The following is a 16462-nucleotide window of genomic DNA, read 5'->3' as shown; positions in this document are numbered from 1 at the left end:
CTCCAGCCCCAGTTAGCTGTGAAATTCACAGTCTAGATTTCCCATGTGGGTTTGGATGACTTTTTAAAATTTTTTCTGGCAAATAGCTCTTCCTTTAAAGCAAAAGGAAATCTAGGCCCATTTAATGAATTCATTATTTTCTGCCTTCTCTAGGCCTTTATAGAAAGCTGATAGAGATCTGTCTAAATGTGATTCTTTTTTTAATTTAATATTCCTCCTCTCGTTTATAGAGTGATAAGTGTCTATTAACATTTGTCAATATAAGAATAAAGTCATCTTGGGTGCCTGGGTGGCTCAGTCGGTTAAGTGTCTGCCTTCAGCTCAGGTCATGATCCCAGGGTCCCAAGTCAGACTCCCTGCTCAGCGGGGAGTCTGCTTCTCCTTCTTCCTCTGTTTGCAACTCCGCCTCCTTAATGCTCTCTCTCTCTCTCTCTCTGTCAAATAATAAAAAGAATCTCCAAAAAAAAAAAAGTCCTCTTTTTAGGAATAACAACTTTTTCTCTCTTGAATTTGATAGCCCACTTACCTTTTTCTAAAAATGTTCTGACAGTCCAAAGAAGGAAGGTCTTGGGAGAGAATATGAGTGTGTTTTAGCATAATAATTTATTTTAGAAAAAAAATTTTTTAAAGATTTTATTTAAGAGAGAGAGCAAAAGAGAGCATGAGCTGAGGGAGAGGCGGACTCCCCACTGAGCAGGGAGCCTGATGCGGGGCTTGGGACATGACCTAACGTAAAGGCAGACTCTTAACCTACTGAACCACCCAGGTGCCCCTAGAAAATTCTTTATACTCCTTCTGTGTGTGTGTGTGTGTGTTTTGTCTTATAACAAACCATGCCTTCCTCTTCTTTTCCCTAAGAAAAAAAAAATTAAAAATTCAAAATAACCCTAAGGGAGAACCGTAATTATAAGTCTGGATGTTAACTGCTATATTACGATGTCTTAACTCCCTTGTCTGCACCTTGGTTCTCTTTAGTATGTTAATGTTACTTCTGGTACAGCTGCTGAAGTATTTATGATAAGCATTTAAGTTTGGGTTTTTTGGAATGCTGGTGTTTGATTTTTTTTTTTTCAAGCTGTTAAACTAAAACTAAAATGTGGAAATGTTCAGTCCTTGAAAACTGCAGCTAAGCATACTCAGATGCTTTCCTTTTCCCCACCTTGCTAGTAATGACTCGGATGCATATAAAGATCAGTTATCAGTATTGCCAAATGAACAAGACCTGGTGAGAGAAGAAGCTCAGAAGATGAGTAGCCTTTTACCAACTATGTGGCTTGGAGCTCAGAATGGCTGGTAGGTGCCAACTCTTAATACTAGCTTTTGGAATCAGAAGATAAATAAGTAAAATGTGGTGCATAGGCATACAACAAAAAGTGCATATTAAAGCAGAGAACTTTATGTACTTACAAATTTTGAGATGATATTCTAATTAATTCATAAACTGGACTTGCATTGTTTATGAGTGCTAAATCATATAGTTCTTTGTCACAGAATATTGTCTTTATGTAATATTCTTGGAAGAAGAGGTAAATAAAACTTGAAAATCTGGGTGATCCAGAAATAGAAGATCCTGAACAGCCCAGAGACGGAATTATGGGTGCATAGAAGGCTTACATAGGCTAGAGTGTATTCAGGAAATACCAACGATTAATCTGTTCGGCTGCACAAAGGCCCAGTTCAGAACATTCTGAACATAACTGCAAAACACACTAGGGAGACCAGACAGATCCCAGTCTGAAAGCCTAAGAGATGATGACGAACATTATGTGGTTTGTTCACATTCTAGTACAATGAAGAGTCTCCAGAAACTGTGCTTCTGCACAGGTTAAGTAAGGTCACCCACTAGTACATCTTTTCCTTAGGAGTCTTAATACTGCAGAGTGGAGGGTCAACCAACTTTTTCTCTGAAGCATCAGATAAGAAATGTATGGGGCTCTGTGGCCACATGAGCTCTCACAGCTTCTCAGCTCTGGCGTGCTGGTGCAGACAGCCACCGTGCGGGCAGCACGCACGTAGGGAGCACAGCTGGGCTCCTGGAACGCTGTGTGGATGCTGGAAGCCTCAGACGTCAACAGATACTCTTGATTTTTCCCAGCCATTTAAAAATGTGAAGATCATTTTTATCTCGCACACTATATGGAGACAGATTTGGCCTGCAGGCCATAGCTTGCCGCTTTCTGATGCAAGCTAGTGTGTCATCAGAAAGTTATAGTTTGGTGTAGTAGAAGAGTAAGGCCATTTTTTAAAACAGATTTTAGCCAAGGATTCTGAAGTCTGTGGGAATCTGAAACTTACTGACTGTGCATTATTCTAGTTCTGACTTTTCGCTCTTCTGTGTTTACTTTTGCGTAAGCAGCTTATTTCTTTATGTTAGACTCTCGTTGTTGTTATTTCCTAAGATTTTTGTGTTACTCTTCTTACCTCCTAAGGGAACTTTGTGGTCATTATTGGATGTAAGCAACAACTTGCTGTTCTCTGTGCCTTACCAGTCTCGATTTTGTTCTTGCAGTTTGTATGTGCATTCATCTGTAGCCCAGTGGAGGAAATGTCTCCATTCTATTAAACTTAAAGATTCGATTCTCAGTATTGTGTAAGTTTTATTTTAGAAATTCTTCTTTCAAAAATATGTATTTTGGTATAAGCTATCTTTGGTATAAGCTATAAGTCAGTATCCAGATTTTTCTTTCCCACTTGTGGAATCAGAGAAGCTGAATGAGATTGAAACTCTTACTTACTACAAAGTGAAATAATTCCTATATAGAGCTTTAAGTCTAACTTGTCAGGTTGATTCCTCACCAGCTTGTCAGGTGAGTTCTGTAGTACTCTGGGGAGAGAACCAATGAATACCTATTAATTTGTTTGTTGGAGGGGTCTTTAGAATTGGTGAGTTGTGGACTGGGGCATTGATTCACCAGTCCTTTCCTGTATGTCTCTATCAAAAACTCCTAAGTCCACAGAGCTGACTGTTAGTTCCATTTAAGGCACCTCTCTCGGGTCTTTGGCCCTTCTGTGACAAGAGCAGCTTGGGGCCAGAAAGTGAAATAAGAAAGTCTGCACAGGCTTTTTGTTTAGTTCAGCTGACATTTTCATAGCAAGACTTTCTCAAGAAGAGTGTGTTCTGGGGCGCCGTGCTGGGTCAGTATAGAGTATGTGATTCCTCATCTTGGGGTCGTGACTTTGAGCCCCACACTAGGCATAGAGATGACTTAAAAAAAAAAAATTCTTTAGGTTCTGGTATATCTGGAATATCATGGATTGGCCCTCTGAGGGCCTGTGAACTAGTTCAGTAGCATGTGGTCCCTCCCGCATTCCCAAATAGAGAGTCCTGAAATCCCTTTTCCTGTTGCAGACACGTGAAAGGAATTGTGTTAGTGGCCCTGGCTGATGGCACCCTTGCAATCTTTCACAGAGGAGTTGGTGAGTTGTTATGAATATATGATGTGCCCAGTTTGTTGCTTTGCAAAATCATTTTCTAGCAGATTGGCCTGTGTTTTAAAGAAATGATACCTAATAAGAGAAGAAATAAAGCTTTAGGGCGCCTGGGTGGCTCAGTTGGTTAAGCAACTGCCTTTGGCTCAGGTGCTGATCCCGGAGTCCCAGGATTGAGTCCCGTATTGGGCTCCCAGCTCCACGGGGAGTCTGCTTTTTCCTCTGACCTTCTCCCCTCTCGTGCTCTCTCTCACTTGTCTCTCTCTCAAATAAATAAAATCTAAAAAAAAAAAAAAAAAGAAGTGAAAATAAAAGTTTAAACTGAACACTAACAGTATATGACTTCAGTAGATAGTGAGTGCACGTGTTTATTATTTCAGGATACTTTGGCATAATGTGAGATGGGAGCACTGGTTTCTCGTTCATACACTTCTTCAGTTAGGAGACATTTAATGAGAGGGAAGGTTGGCATTTTTGTTGTTCAGTATTTTTTTTTAAGATTTTATTTATTTATTTGACAGATAGTAGGCAGAGAGGCAGGCAGAGAGCCCAATGTGGGGCTCGGCCTCAGGACCCTGAGGTCATGACCTGAGCCAAAGGCAGAGGCTTAACCCACTGAGCCACCCAGGCGCCCTTGTTGCTCAACATTTTTAAGATAATTTGCATCCATTAAAAAGTTTTTAATTGGATATGGTTTAGTCATTTTTGTGTCCTATTATTTTTATTCTTCCTCTTTAAAACCAGTGTATTTATCATCTACAGATGGGAGGTGTGGTCAAGGTCCTAAAATGTGCCTTGAGTTAAAAGGGAACTAGAGAAGTGAGCATATGACACTTCCTAACTCCTTAATACATATATCAGCCAAAAATTATCATTCATTTCCTACCTGCTAGATTGCTAGAGCAGGAAAATATTCCATAAGCATAGATACACTAAATTTGGATTTTTAGCAAGTCTCCTATGTTTTTGGGCTTAGAAAAATAAAAAGTAGATGATGACTAGGTGTCTTGGTAACTGGTACCTAGAGATTGCTGCTTAATGACTCGATATCATCAAAGGTGGGGGGCTCCCTTTTACCTTGTTTAGACCCTTTGTAGACTCTCTGAGCTTAATCCTCACAGCAATTTACGAAGAAGTTTCTGTTGTCATCCTCATTTTATAGATGAAACTGGAGGCACAGGTTTTCAGTCACTTCGTGGTCAGTCATCTAATAAGTACAAAAGCCTAGAAAAAATGTGGTAATAAATGTTTTGGGGGGCGCCTGGGTGGCTCAGTGGGTTAAAGCCTCTGCCTTTGGCTCGGGTCGTGATCCCAGGGTCCGGGGATCGAGCCCCGCGTCAGGCTCTCTGCTCGCCTGCTTCCTCCTCTGCTTCCTTCCTCATCTCTGTCTGTCAAATAAATAAATAAAATCTTTTAATAAATAAATAAGTAAATGTTTTGGCAAGCTGAACCCAAAATTATATTGAAGAACAGACAAAAGGCATAATAAGTATAAATGTAAAGTTCTACGTTGGGGTTCAGAAGAGTAAAAAGGGGGCAACATGTCTGAAGAATGAGAAGTACCTAAAGGTCGACCCCAAACTTAATACAGGTTACTGAACACCTTCAGCCTCCTAGAACCTTGTGTCCAGAACAGGACTGGTGATCACCCTGCTCTGCTGCGGTAGACTGACAGCATGTTAAATGAACAAAGTAGAGTTAGGATGAAGGGTCTGCAAACTGTAATACATACAGAGCACATCCCAAGAGTGCTTCATTTTGAGAGGAGAAAACATAGGGCAGGAATGAAGTGGGACTGAGTTCTTCTGTGCCCATTGCGCAAAGCTACAGACTGATGGGCGATGACATTCTAAGATCAACTAGTTAGGTGTGGGGAGTATTTTTCGGACGGTTACAGCTTTTGGAAAATGGAACAGCCGCTTTGTGAGGCAGTACGTTTTCTTTCACTGAAATTGTTCAAGCAGACTCTACAAAAGCAAGCTTTCAGTGGCTGATTCCCATTTGTATTTCTGCTATCAGAGGTTATTGGGTGTGTAATTCCTGAATTGTTAGTATTATTAGCAATGTGTTGTCCTTAACATTTACAATATAAATCAAAATGCAAGTGAGAGAGAGAGAGAGAGAGAGAAAGATTATCCAGAAAATAATACTAAGTCCATTCTGATTCTTAAACTGTTATTACAAACGGATAACTGGTATCTGATTTATCACATCACTGCGAGTGAGTGTGGAAATCCAGGCCACGGGTGACTCATTGGACATCTTCCCCAACTGTGCAGTAAGTAGACAGAAGGAGAGAATTCAGTCTCCGCAAAGAAAAGATAAACTATGCGGTATTTTGCAGTGATCACCTATAATTGTATTAATGCACCCAAATACAATGTTTCTTATGTTAAAATAGAGTGAAAGGTGATATGCATTAACTAATAATTTACTTCTTATTTTAAAGATGGACAGTGGGATTTGTCCAACTATCACCTGTTAGACCTTGGGCGGCCTCACCATTCCGTCCGGTGTATGGCTGTGGTACATGACAAAGTCTGGTGTGGCTATAGGAACAAAGTCTATGTGGTTCAGCCGAAGGCTATGAAAATAGAGGTAAGTTAACCTATACTTTCTTTAGTTACTGAATTTGCCTTTTCTGAAGACTATAGTTATATTTAACTTCTTTAGAAACTGTTTTCTGAGTCTAAAGGGCACATCAATGATGGATTGGAGAACAGCTTTTTTTTTTTTAAGATTTTTAAATTTTATTTTTTGGAGAGAGAGAGCTGGGGGGAGGAGCAGAGGGAGAGAAAGAAGCAGATTCCCTGCTGAGCAGGGAGCCCAATGTGGGGCTCCATCCCCAAGATCCTGGCATCGTGACCTGAGCCGAAGGCAGCCGCTTAACTGACTGAGCCACAGGTGCCCCTGGGTGACAGCTTTCTGTGTTACTTCACCTCTCTTGCCACTTTTGACTATGGTGGGAAATGGTTTTTTTGGTTTTTTTTTTGTTGTTGTTGTTTTTAAGGAAGGAGGATGCACACGTGAATATTTAAATGTGTGTCTGAATATCCATAGATGTAACGCGTGTATTATTGGGATTCTTGGTTCTTGATATGTGTACTTATGCTTGGGTTTTTTGTGGAAGGAGGTTTCCCCTGTCTCTGTCACTCCATGTGGATCTAGGAAAATTCATACCTGTGTCAGAGACTGAGAAATAAGATTGCAATTGGCAACTTGTTTTAAAAATAAAAACCTCTTAGCATTGCTCTCTTAAAAGTTTTGCCGCAATATACAAATTCATTCTAATTGTTAAAGAAAAAGGTCAGGAAAAATTTAAGGTAAAAGTCCTTATCCCTTTTTTCCAAATCTAGTTCCTGCATGCAGAGATACACACACAGAGCAATGTAGGTTCCTTTTTGTTTAATTCTAAATAGGCTTTTACTTCATGCGTTGCTCTGCAGCAATACAAAATCCCGAGATCAAATTCAGGCTTTTTGTTGAACACTGTTACAGAGTCTGGATATGCCAGTGTTACTTTGGTAAGTTGATACACTGCACAGTGCCCAAGTCCAGCATCCTGAAGCTGTTTGTTCTGTATTTTGTTCCACAGTCTGGGATAAAAGCATTTGTATATGTCAGAGTCATCCTATTTAGTAAATATTATTTACGCGCCTCTTCTAATACATGGTCTGCCAGATTGCTGTGTAAATTAGCACAGCTTTTAAACATGAACTCCTGTTTAATCAAAATAACATTGTGATTGAACAATCTTTCCTAGAAATCTTTTGACGCGCACCCCAGGAAGGAGAGCCAGGTGCGGCAGCTTGCGTGGGTGGGGGACGGTGTGTGGGTCTCCATTCGTTTGGATTCCACACTTCGTCTCTATCATGCACACACTTACCAGCACCTACAGGATGTGGACATTGAGCCTTATGTAAGCAAAATGTTAGGTAAGCTTCCAAAGCATTCTATGTCAGTTGAAGAAAATGTTTTATTTTTAAATGGTCTCAAATGCTAGGTAGAACGAATGAATAAGTTGCCTCAGGACTGGTGAGCTCTTATCACTCAAAGCGTCAGGCAGATGCTCCGTGTACCCTGTGGCTCTTGACAGAAATTTGGGATCATTTTTGACTCCTCTCTTATTCCGCACACCTAATCCATCACTAGGAGCTGTCAAGTCTGTCTCCAAAAATATCTTAAATTAGTTACTTCTTTATCTCTACCATTATCCCTGTAGGCTAGGCCACCATCCTTACCCTGCTAGATAACCGTGAAGCTCTTAACCGGTCTCTGTGTTTCCACTGCAGTCTGTTCGCTGCATAGTAACCAAGGTGCCAGTACCACCGTGACATACTTACGTAATACCAGCCACTTTTAGAATATTCCTACCTTAGGTGAGGTGACATTTTGTGACAACACCGGAAGAACTGGTCCAGGGGCCTGGACCACTCTCCTCACTCACTCTGTCTGCGCACACTGACCTGAGCTCACCAGGTTCCTTCCCACTTCGGGCTCCTCATATGTGTTATATCCTCTGCCAGAGAAGTTCTTCTTAGTCCCTTTTTACTTGGTTTTCAGGCTGAAACTTACGTGTCACCTGGAGAATAGACCTTGCCTGATTTCCCAATTTGATAAAGGTCCTCTCATGCTTTCTCTTCATGGGCTTATTACTGTGGTTGCATCAATAATATTTGATTCTAGTTTGTTGTCTTTCTTGCCACAAAGACCAGAAGACCCACAAAGAACTGGGACCATCTCTGGCATATTCCATCCTATATCCTTAGTTCCTAATCTAGCACTCTGAGTATTAGGAATGTCATAAATGCAAACTAATTTTAGGAATATACTTTTCTTTAAAGACTATTTTAGAGAGAGAGCGAGAGAACGTGCACAAGCAGGGAGGGGTTAGATGAGGAGGGAGAAAGAGAAAGAATCTAATGCAGACTCTACACTGAGCACAAAGCCCAGTGGGGGGCTCGATCCCAGGACTGCAAGATCATGACCTCAGATGAAACCAGGAGTCCGGTGCTTAACCAACAGCCACCCAGGCCCCCCAATTTCAGGAATATATTTTGACCATAGCTTAAAGATCTCTAGCTTAGACTGAATGGTAATTAAGGCTTCTAACACTGTTTGTGATCATATTCTCAGTTATTATAAGTAGAATTTGTGAGTAAGTAAATGTTATTTGTCTTAAATGTATGATTATCTGTTTAAGAATTTTTCTTTCAAGACTCAGAAAATAAAATCTGTTGTTAAAAGTTCCTTTCAAATAAAAAAAATGCATCTGTTCTCCCTAAATTACATGCCTGTGATACCCTAAGATTTCAAAATTGCTCTAGAATCAAAATGTGTAAATAAGGAAAGACTGTAAGTTCTTTTAAAGATTGTTTTTATCTATGCAAATAAATTTAAGGCAAAGTAGAACTCTCTCTTTCGGTTTATAAAAACAAAGGACCTTGGGTTTTCCAATCTGGCAAACTCTTTTTTTTTTTTGTTTGTTTTGTTTTGTTTTGTTTTGGGTTTGGTTTGGCAGCTCCTTAATTAAATCTTGTGTCATACCTCTTGATTAACAGTATTTTTTTTCTGAATGATAATGTAATGTCAGCCACTTGTAGAATTTTCTTTTTCCATTAACAGTGAGTTATCAGACAGGTGATAAAGCCCAATGAAAGTTTGCTTTGATATGCACCTTTAGGAAACATCCAACTAGCTCTGATCACATTTATTCTGTCTTGTATTAATCTAGCCATTCTAAGGGATTTGGAGCTTAAGACATCATCTGTTCTAGTTTCTCAATAAAGATTTTTTCCCACCCACTGTACAGGTACTGGAAAACTGGGCTTCTCTTTTGTGAGGATCACAGCTCTTATGGTGTCTTGCAATCGTTTGTGGGTGGGGACAGGAAACGGTGTCATCATCTCCATCCCACTGACAGAAAGTAAGTATATTTTTAGCTGACTGTCACAGTGCAGACAGAAGAGTTGCAGGGTGTAGTTGTGTCCAGAATTCAGGCAAAGGGAATGATTTTGGTATTAGCAAATCTATGGTAATCCAGGAACTCAGCTGATGACAAAGACCTAACTGTTGTTTCTTCATTACTTCTACAAAACGTATACATGGTAGTGAATTAATAATGTCTGTCGGGACCAACCTTTATAACTAAAAATGTTCCATTGTGGGAGGCTTTTCTTCGAAATTCAGGGATCACAGTCCTATTTCATTATTTAAATAAAGGCTGACATCTGGCTTTCTTAAGGGTTAGTACATCAATGTCCAGAAACAGGGCCTAGAATCATTCTGGTTCTTCACATCCCTCTGGCAGTTACTATAGGATATTCCACTTGACTTATTTGAGGTTTTGAAAATGTGGGAAAAGTTTCTTAGGTTAGCAAGTGCTTGTGATGCTGGAGACAAGCATTCTCTCCTGTATGTGAAAAGGATGTGAACAAAATGTACATTGTATGTTTTTTACATTATGTTTCATTATTGTTATTTTTGTGAACAAAGTGTACATTGTATGTTCTTCATGTTATGTTCCATTACATTGATTATTCATCAAATAAGCATTTTTGTGTTACAGAATTCATGGGCCGGGAATGGTTTGAAAACAAGTGCCATAAGTCCAGAAAATAAGTTGATAATTAGATAAAATAATTCTGAGGAATTGCCTGCCTTTCTTCAGGGAGAAGGGGAGATGCTTGGAAGGTGGTCTGTCTGGAGCCTTTGAAGAACCCAAGTTCTTAATCCCAACTGTCTTTTGTGCAATTACTTATAAATCTGCATGAGTTCATCTCCCTTCTTTATAAAAGAGAATTCCGTTTTAGCATAGCTATTTGAACCCGATTTCTTTTTTTTTCTCTTTATTTTTTGAAAGATTTTATTTATTCATTTGACAGAGATCACAAGTAGGCAGAGAGGAAGGAAAGCAGGTTCCCTGCTGAGCAGAGAGCCTGACACGGGGCTCAATCCCAGGACCCTGAGATCATGACCTGAGCTGAAGGCAAAGGCCTTAACCCACTGAGCCACCCAGGCGCCCCTGAACCTGATTTCTTAAAGAAAAGGGGGAAATATTCGCATTTAGGAAATGCTCCCTGTTAAGTTCTTATTCTCTGAAATCGCTTTATAATTAAGAAAAGCAAAATCACAGTGATCAAATCAAATAGTCCTTTTTGAGCAGAGATGGTCTACAGAAGCTTTGGTAAGAACTTTCCATGTTACTTGGTATCACACCAAGTTGGATTCTGTTACTGTAGTGAGGAGCTTAGAGCGCCAAGCTAGCAGATAGAAGAGAAGCCGCGAGAGTGGAGGCTCATGGTAGTGCTCGTCCCCCCTGCCATGCACCTCTCCATGTCCCTTTCCTCCTCTCTCACTGTAGCCGTAATCCTCCACCAGGGACGCTTACTGGGGCTGAGGGGTAAGTGCAGATCCTGAACCCAGCTCTTCTTCCTGGCTTCTCATGCCCACCAGGAGGCTGTCCTCCGGCTCTAGATGCCCTCTTGAATGTTCCTCAGTGCCATCCTCTCACAATCACTGCATCGCAGCAGGCGTTCTCTGTTGGTTTTATTTTTTAACGTTTGTTCCACGGCCACCAAACTACTGCTCAGCAGCTTCATGTATTTATCATCTTTCGTTGCAGCTGAACTTTCTTCCAGACTTTGTTTTCCTTCCAGTAAAAACACGACGCATCTCTTAAAACTGCCATTAATCTCCATTGTTTACTCTTATTACCAACCCATGTTTCTTTCATTCACTTACTGGCCCATGGACTGGGGATGTTTTGTGAGTCTGGTTGTTCTACAGTAATGCAGCAAGCCCTCAGTCTGGTGTAGATAAAAGCTACTCTGTTAGAGTGGCTGCATCCTCTTAAACACAGCTTCTTAACACCCGCTCAAGGGAGATATTCTTACCACAGGGAGGAAAATCAGAAAATAAAAGTATGAAATTTTTATTTAATAATATACCCATTTACTTTAAACTGTATAACTGGTTAGTTTTCTAAAATGGGGATTTTAAAAATACATAAAAATAAAGCAGACATACCCAAGATTCAAATTTGGTTTTTTAAAACTAAGTTTGTTTTTGTTTTAATTAACAGATGTGTTTAAAAAGTAAGTGTAGTTATTGCTAGACTGGCAAAATCCCCTGCTCCATTTACTGAGGTACTTAAAAATAACTAGCATGCTATGTTACCTTTTTTTTTCCCAGCTTTGTCTTGAGTTGGCATTGCTGCCATTGTTTTTACCTCAACTGGCTGTAGCTTTTTTAGATACTATCATAAGGATTAACCAGTAACATCCTACACCATTGCTGCTTCCAGCGGGAAAATGTTTGGTGTTCGGTTTTTCTGTTGCAGCGAATAAAACCTCAGGAGCACCAGGAAATCGTCCAGGCAGTGTAATCCGCGTGTATGGTGATGAAAACAGCGATAAAGTGACTCCGGGGACATTTATACCTTATTGTTCGATGGCACATGCACAGCTTTGCTTCCATGGGCACCGGGATGCTGTGAAATTCTTTGTGGCAGTCCCAGGTGAGTTAGATTATTCTGTCAAGAGGTTGCATATAACTGTCTCTCCTCTATCCCTTGGTTCCACTACCTAGTCTAATGCTAAGAACTGGCATTACAAATAATTCCAGTGTAATATATGAAAAGTTATAACGGAGGCATAGATAAAGCACTGTAGGGATATTTCAATGAAATTGTTTTGGAATCTCTCTTCTTTCCCCGAGAACAAACTTGTTGATTTTTATTTAAGAGGCTTGCTCGCTTTTGAAAAGTGGTGGTACTCTTTTGTCACCACAGAATATCAGAAACGATCATGGCCTAATAAAGGAGATGGTAGACAGAAGCCCCTCTCGTCAAGGTCATATACAGGAAGAGAAGGAGACCGTGGTTTGGTGCCTTTCTCTGTTGTGGCAAAGGGCAGCAGACTAGGAGTCCCCGCCTCGCCACTTGCCTAGTTATCTTGAGCAAGTCACTTCACTTCTGAGACTCGTCCTCATTTCCTAAGTGGACATGACTAATCTCTGCTTTGCTGACCTCATTTTTGTGAAAATTAACTAAAGTACTTTGGAACTATATAGCACCATCTAGATGAAAGGTGCCAGTGGTGCTGTCCAGGGGAAAATGTTCTGTCCATTAGGAATACTAAACTGGGGGCACCTGGGTGGCTCAGTGGGTTAAAGCCTCTGCCTTTGGCTCAGGTCATGATGCCAGGGTCCTGGGATCAAGCCCCACATCGGGCTCTCTGCTCCACAGGGAGCCTGCTTCCTCCCCTCTCTCTCTCTGCCTGCCTCTCTGCCTACTTGTGATCTCTCTCTCTCTGTCAAATGAATAAAATCTTTAAAAAAAGAAAAAGAATATTAAACTGATGTGACTGACTGTGTGCAAGCAGGACCCACATTTTGAATTATTTTCCTTCTTGAGACATAAGTTTTGGAGCTCTACAAAGTTCAACTCTAACTTCTTCACCACACCAGCTGCATGACATTGGACATGATAGTGTTTCAGTGTGTTAGGGTTCTTCAGAGAAGCAGAACCAATAGGTATAAGAGAGAACAAGTGATTGATTTAATTTAAGGAATTGGCTCATGTGATTCTGGGGACTGGCAGGTCTGAAATCTGCAGGGAGTCCAGCAGGCTGGAGACCCAGGAAAGAGTTGATGTTGCAGCTGGAGTCCAGAGCATTCCTTCTTCCTCAGGGGACCTTTTTCTCTGAAGGTCTTTAGCTGATTGGATGAGGCCCACCGACATTATAGAGAATCATCTGCTTTACTCTTGTCCACTGATTTAAGTGTGAATTATATCTAAAAAAACACCTTCACAGCAATACCCTAGACTGGAGTTTGGCCACAGGTCTGCGCACCAGAGCCTAGTCAGAATGGCACATAAACTTAACCGTTGTCTTCATTTTCCTGAGGGTGTTCCAAAGATGAAATGATTCAGTGTGCAGAGCTGGCACCTGGTACCCTAACGAGTTACTCAGTATTCTTAACAACATGGTAATGAGCTTCCTGAAATATACACCTTGTATATTTACATAGTCATTTCCTTAGGATAAATTCCTAAGAATGGAATTGCTGATAGCAGTATCTTTTTGCTTTTGCGAAAAAAGAGTCCTAGAATCCCTTTTGAGTCTTCTTTGTATTCCTCTAGTCCCAACCTGTTCCCCTTTTCTTCTCCATCTGTTACCACAGTCCTAAAACTGACAGGTATCCTGCCCATGTTTTTATATTTTTACATTTGAAAAAATCTATAAACAATGTGTAGTCTTTTTTTTTTTCTATTTTTGAACTTAGTTATGTTGCATATATATTCTTCAACTTCTCATTTTTTTTAGAAGATTTTATTTATTTGACAGACACAGATCACAAGTAGGCAGAGAGACGGGTGGAGAGAGAGGAAGGGGAAGCAGGCTCCCTGCTGAGCAGAGAGCCCGATGCAGGGCTCGATCCCAGGACCCTGGGATCATGACCTGAGCTGAAGGCAGAGGCTTTAACCCACTGAGTCATCCAGGCGCCCCTCATTTTTTTTTTTAATTAATATTTATACCTAAAAATCTAGTTCATTTAACTATGCATATTAAAGGTTTTCAAACCATTTCAAGCAAGTATTCTACCTTAGAACTTAAATTTAGAATAAATGGCACATTTGCTAGTAATTTTATTTGAGTAAGCTAAATTATAAATAAGATGCAATTTTCTTAAATATGAGAGGAATACCGTGGATTCAAAATACATTTAAATATTAATTATGAATATCCGAACTCATAGGGCTTGCATTGAAGACCTTATCTCTTTTACAAATGCACATGTACCCTTTCCTCTGCCCCTCAGGTCAAAAAGATGTAGATTGTAATAGTCTGAAGCAGGCAGTGAAGATCAGCCTGGCCATACACAGATCTCATAATGGGTCTTGGACCCATTCCTGCTTTGGTACAAAATGGCTCTACTTAGATTTTCAAATTGGGTTCTTAAGACTTTTATAGATATTTTCAGATCATGTAGAGGCTTCTTGCATCCCCAGTACTTTGGTTGTACCAGAATATATTTACCTTTTTGTTCAACTTTCTGAAAATATTCAGAGAAAACGAGTCTTCCCACCCTAGTCTGATAAGTAACATCCACTTCTATTTTTGCACAAACAGGTCAAGTTGTCAGCCCACAAACTGGCAGCAGTGGCACAGATCTAACAGGTGACAAGGCAGGGCCATCTACACAGGAGCCCGGCAGCCAGGCGCCCCTGAAGTCTATGCTCGTCATCAGTGGAGGAGAGGGCTACATTGACTTCCGAATGGGTAAGACATGGATTCTGGGAGCTCAGTCTCCACTTGTGTCCTGTAACTTGAATTTTCACTCATAGTAAACAAGAAACTACTCTGATAACAGATTTCTAAGAGGTTTTCTTTCAATTCTTTACTTGCAAAAGGACTTTATAGTTCCCCTTTCTCCTTCTTTCTTTCTTTTTCAGTTTCTTTTCATACCACAATGTATTTGTTTGAAGGAGCATTCAAAAATAGCAGGGTTTGGGGTGCCTGGCTGGCTCAAAAGAGCATGCAGCTCTTGATCTTGGGGTTGTGGGTTCGAGCCACCCACCCCGTAGTGGGTGTAGAGATTACTTTAAAAAAAAAAAAAAAAAGGAATAGATAAAGCAGTATGATGGGGAATTAGTAACTAATAGCATGTAGGGAAAGGGGGGGCTGACCATTTACTCAGAGATAAAGACTATCAGAACAGAAGAGGGAGATCTGGAGGGAGAGAGAGGAATTTGATGTTGGGCATCACCTTGATGAAGAACATGGAAGCTGGGAGTTGTCAAGGTGGAAGATGGCCACTGGGCTTTGGGTTATAAAGATTTTATGTCTCCGGTTACCTGGGTGGCTCAGATGGTTGAGTGTCTGCCTTTGGCTCAGGTCATGATCCCAGGATCCTGGGATTGAGTCCTGCATGGGGCTCCCTGCTCATCGGGGAGTCTGCTTCTCACCCCCACCTCCCTCCCCCTGCTTGTGCTCTCTCACTTTCTGTCAAATAATTAAAAATAAAATCTTAAAAAAATATATTTTATATCTCAGAAGGGAGGGATTTAGAGACCATTTGTATCCAGTGGTACTAAAAACCACAAGGGTTGATGAGCTTACCCAAGGAGAGTGTGCAGGGGCTAAAAGAAGAGGTTCTAGGATAGAGAACCCTGTATTATTATTCCATTTTAAAGAACTATTAGAGCCTATGAAAGAATCTGAGAAAGAATGGCCAGAGGGGGACCACAAAAGCAGAGATCTGAGGTTTGATGTTTGGGAAAGTGTAGTGCTTTGTCAACTTTAAGAGACTATGATGTAAATTTACTTATTTGCTGTAAATAAAGGGATCCTTGGATGTGCTTGAAATCACAATGATTCAGAAAGTTCCTAAACATAAGGGTTTAGAGAATGTAATGTTGTAGACTGGTGACTTATCCTTTATACGTTATAAGTTCTGTAAGAAAGTAGAATGAAATTTAGGGCCCTGTAAAGGACAGTGGGCCACATAAATTAGTATAAATCAGAATATCTGATGCAAAAGACTTACACGTTTTTAAGGGGAGATGTTAATGTGAAGTTTAGGAATTGATTAATTCTGGTGATGTCAACGGGAATGAAGTTAGTTTAAAATATTTTAAGTAGGGGCGCCTGGGTGGCTCATTGGGTTAAAGCCTCTGCCTTCGGCTCAGGTCATGATCCCAGGGTCCTGGGATCCAGCCCCATATGGGGCTCTCTGCTCAGCAGGGAGCCTGCTTCCTCCTCTCTCTCTGCCTGCCTCTCTGCCTACTTGTGATCTCTGTCTGTCCAAAAAATAAATAAAGTCTTAAAAAAAAAAAACATTTTAAGTAATTGACTATTGGTGCAGAATTCCTTGATAGAAAGGGACTCCATGTAGCTGGAGTGATTAGGGCCACTTTTCCTTGGAGGGCAACACGGCAGTTAGAACCATACTGAAGACTATGTTATTAAAATCTCTCTGATTTTTCCATGTCCACTAGAAATTCCTTTCATTGTGGAGCCTGGTGGAA

General features: G+C 40.5%; 1 protein-coding gene across 9 annotated transcripts in view; it reads left to right on the top strand.

Annotated features, from left to right (window-relative positions):
• SPAG9 (sperm associated antigen 9) overlaps positions 1 to 16462 on the top strand; it is a 138371-nt gene that overhangs the window by 114205 nt on the left and 7704 nt on the right. For 5 of the 9 annotated variants that reach the window (XM_004764844.3, XM_004764843.3, XM_045070248.1 and 2 more), the window contains 9 exons: positions 1168 to 1293; positions 2510 to 2590; positions 3350 to 3417; positions 5879 to 6027; positions 7193 to 7364; positions 9242 to 9355; positions 10793 to 10831; positions 11771 to 11947; positions 14565 to 14714. In XM_004764844.3, the coding sequence (XP_004764901.1) occupies positions 1168 to 1293; positions 2510 to 2590; positions 3350 to 3417; positions 5879 to 6027; positions 7193 to 7364; positions 9242 to 9355; positions 10793 to 10831; positions 11771 to 11947; positions 14565 to 14714 (1076 nt within the window). The remainder of the gene's footprint in view (positions 1 to 1167; positions 1294 to 2509; positions 2591 to 3349; positions 3418 to 5878; positions 6028 to 7192; positions 7365 to 9241; positions 9356 to 10792; positions 10832 to 11770; positions 11948 to 14564; positions 14715 to 16462) is intronic. The other 4 variants (XM_004764847.3, XM_004764845.3, XM_004764851.3 and 1 more) reach the window with 1 other exon arrangement.

Source organism: Mustela putorius, unplaced genomic scaffold (assembly GCF_011764305.1).
Source record: "Mustela putorius furo isolate JIRA1106 unplaced genomic scaffold, ASM1176430v1.1 tig00003962_pilon_pilon_pilon, whole genome shotgun sequence".
NCBI classification, from domain to species: Eukaryota; Metazoa; Chordata; class Mammalia; order Carnivora; family Mustelidae; genus Mustela; species Mustela putorius.
This window is presented reverse-complemented; position numbering and strand designations above follow the sequence as displayed.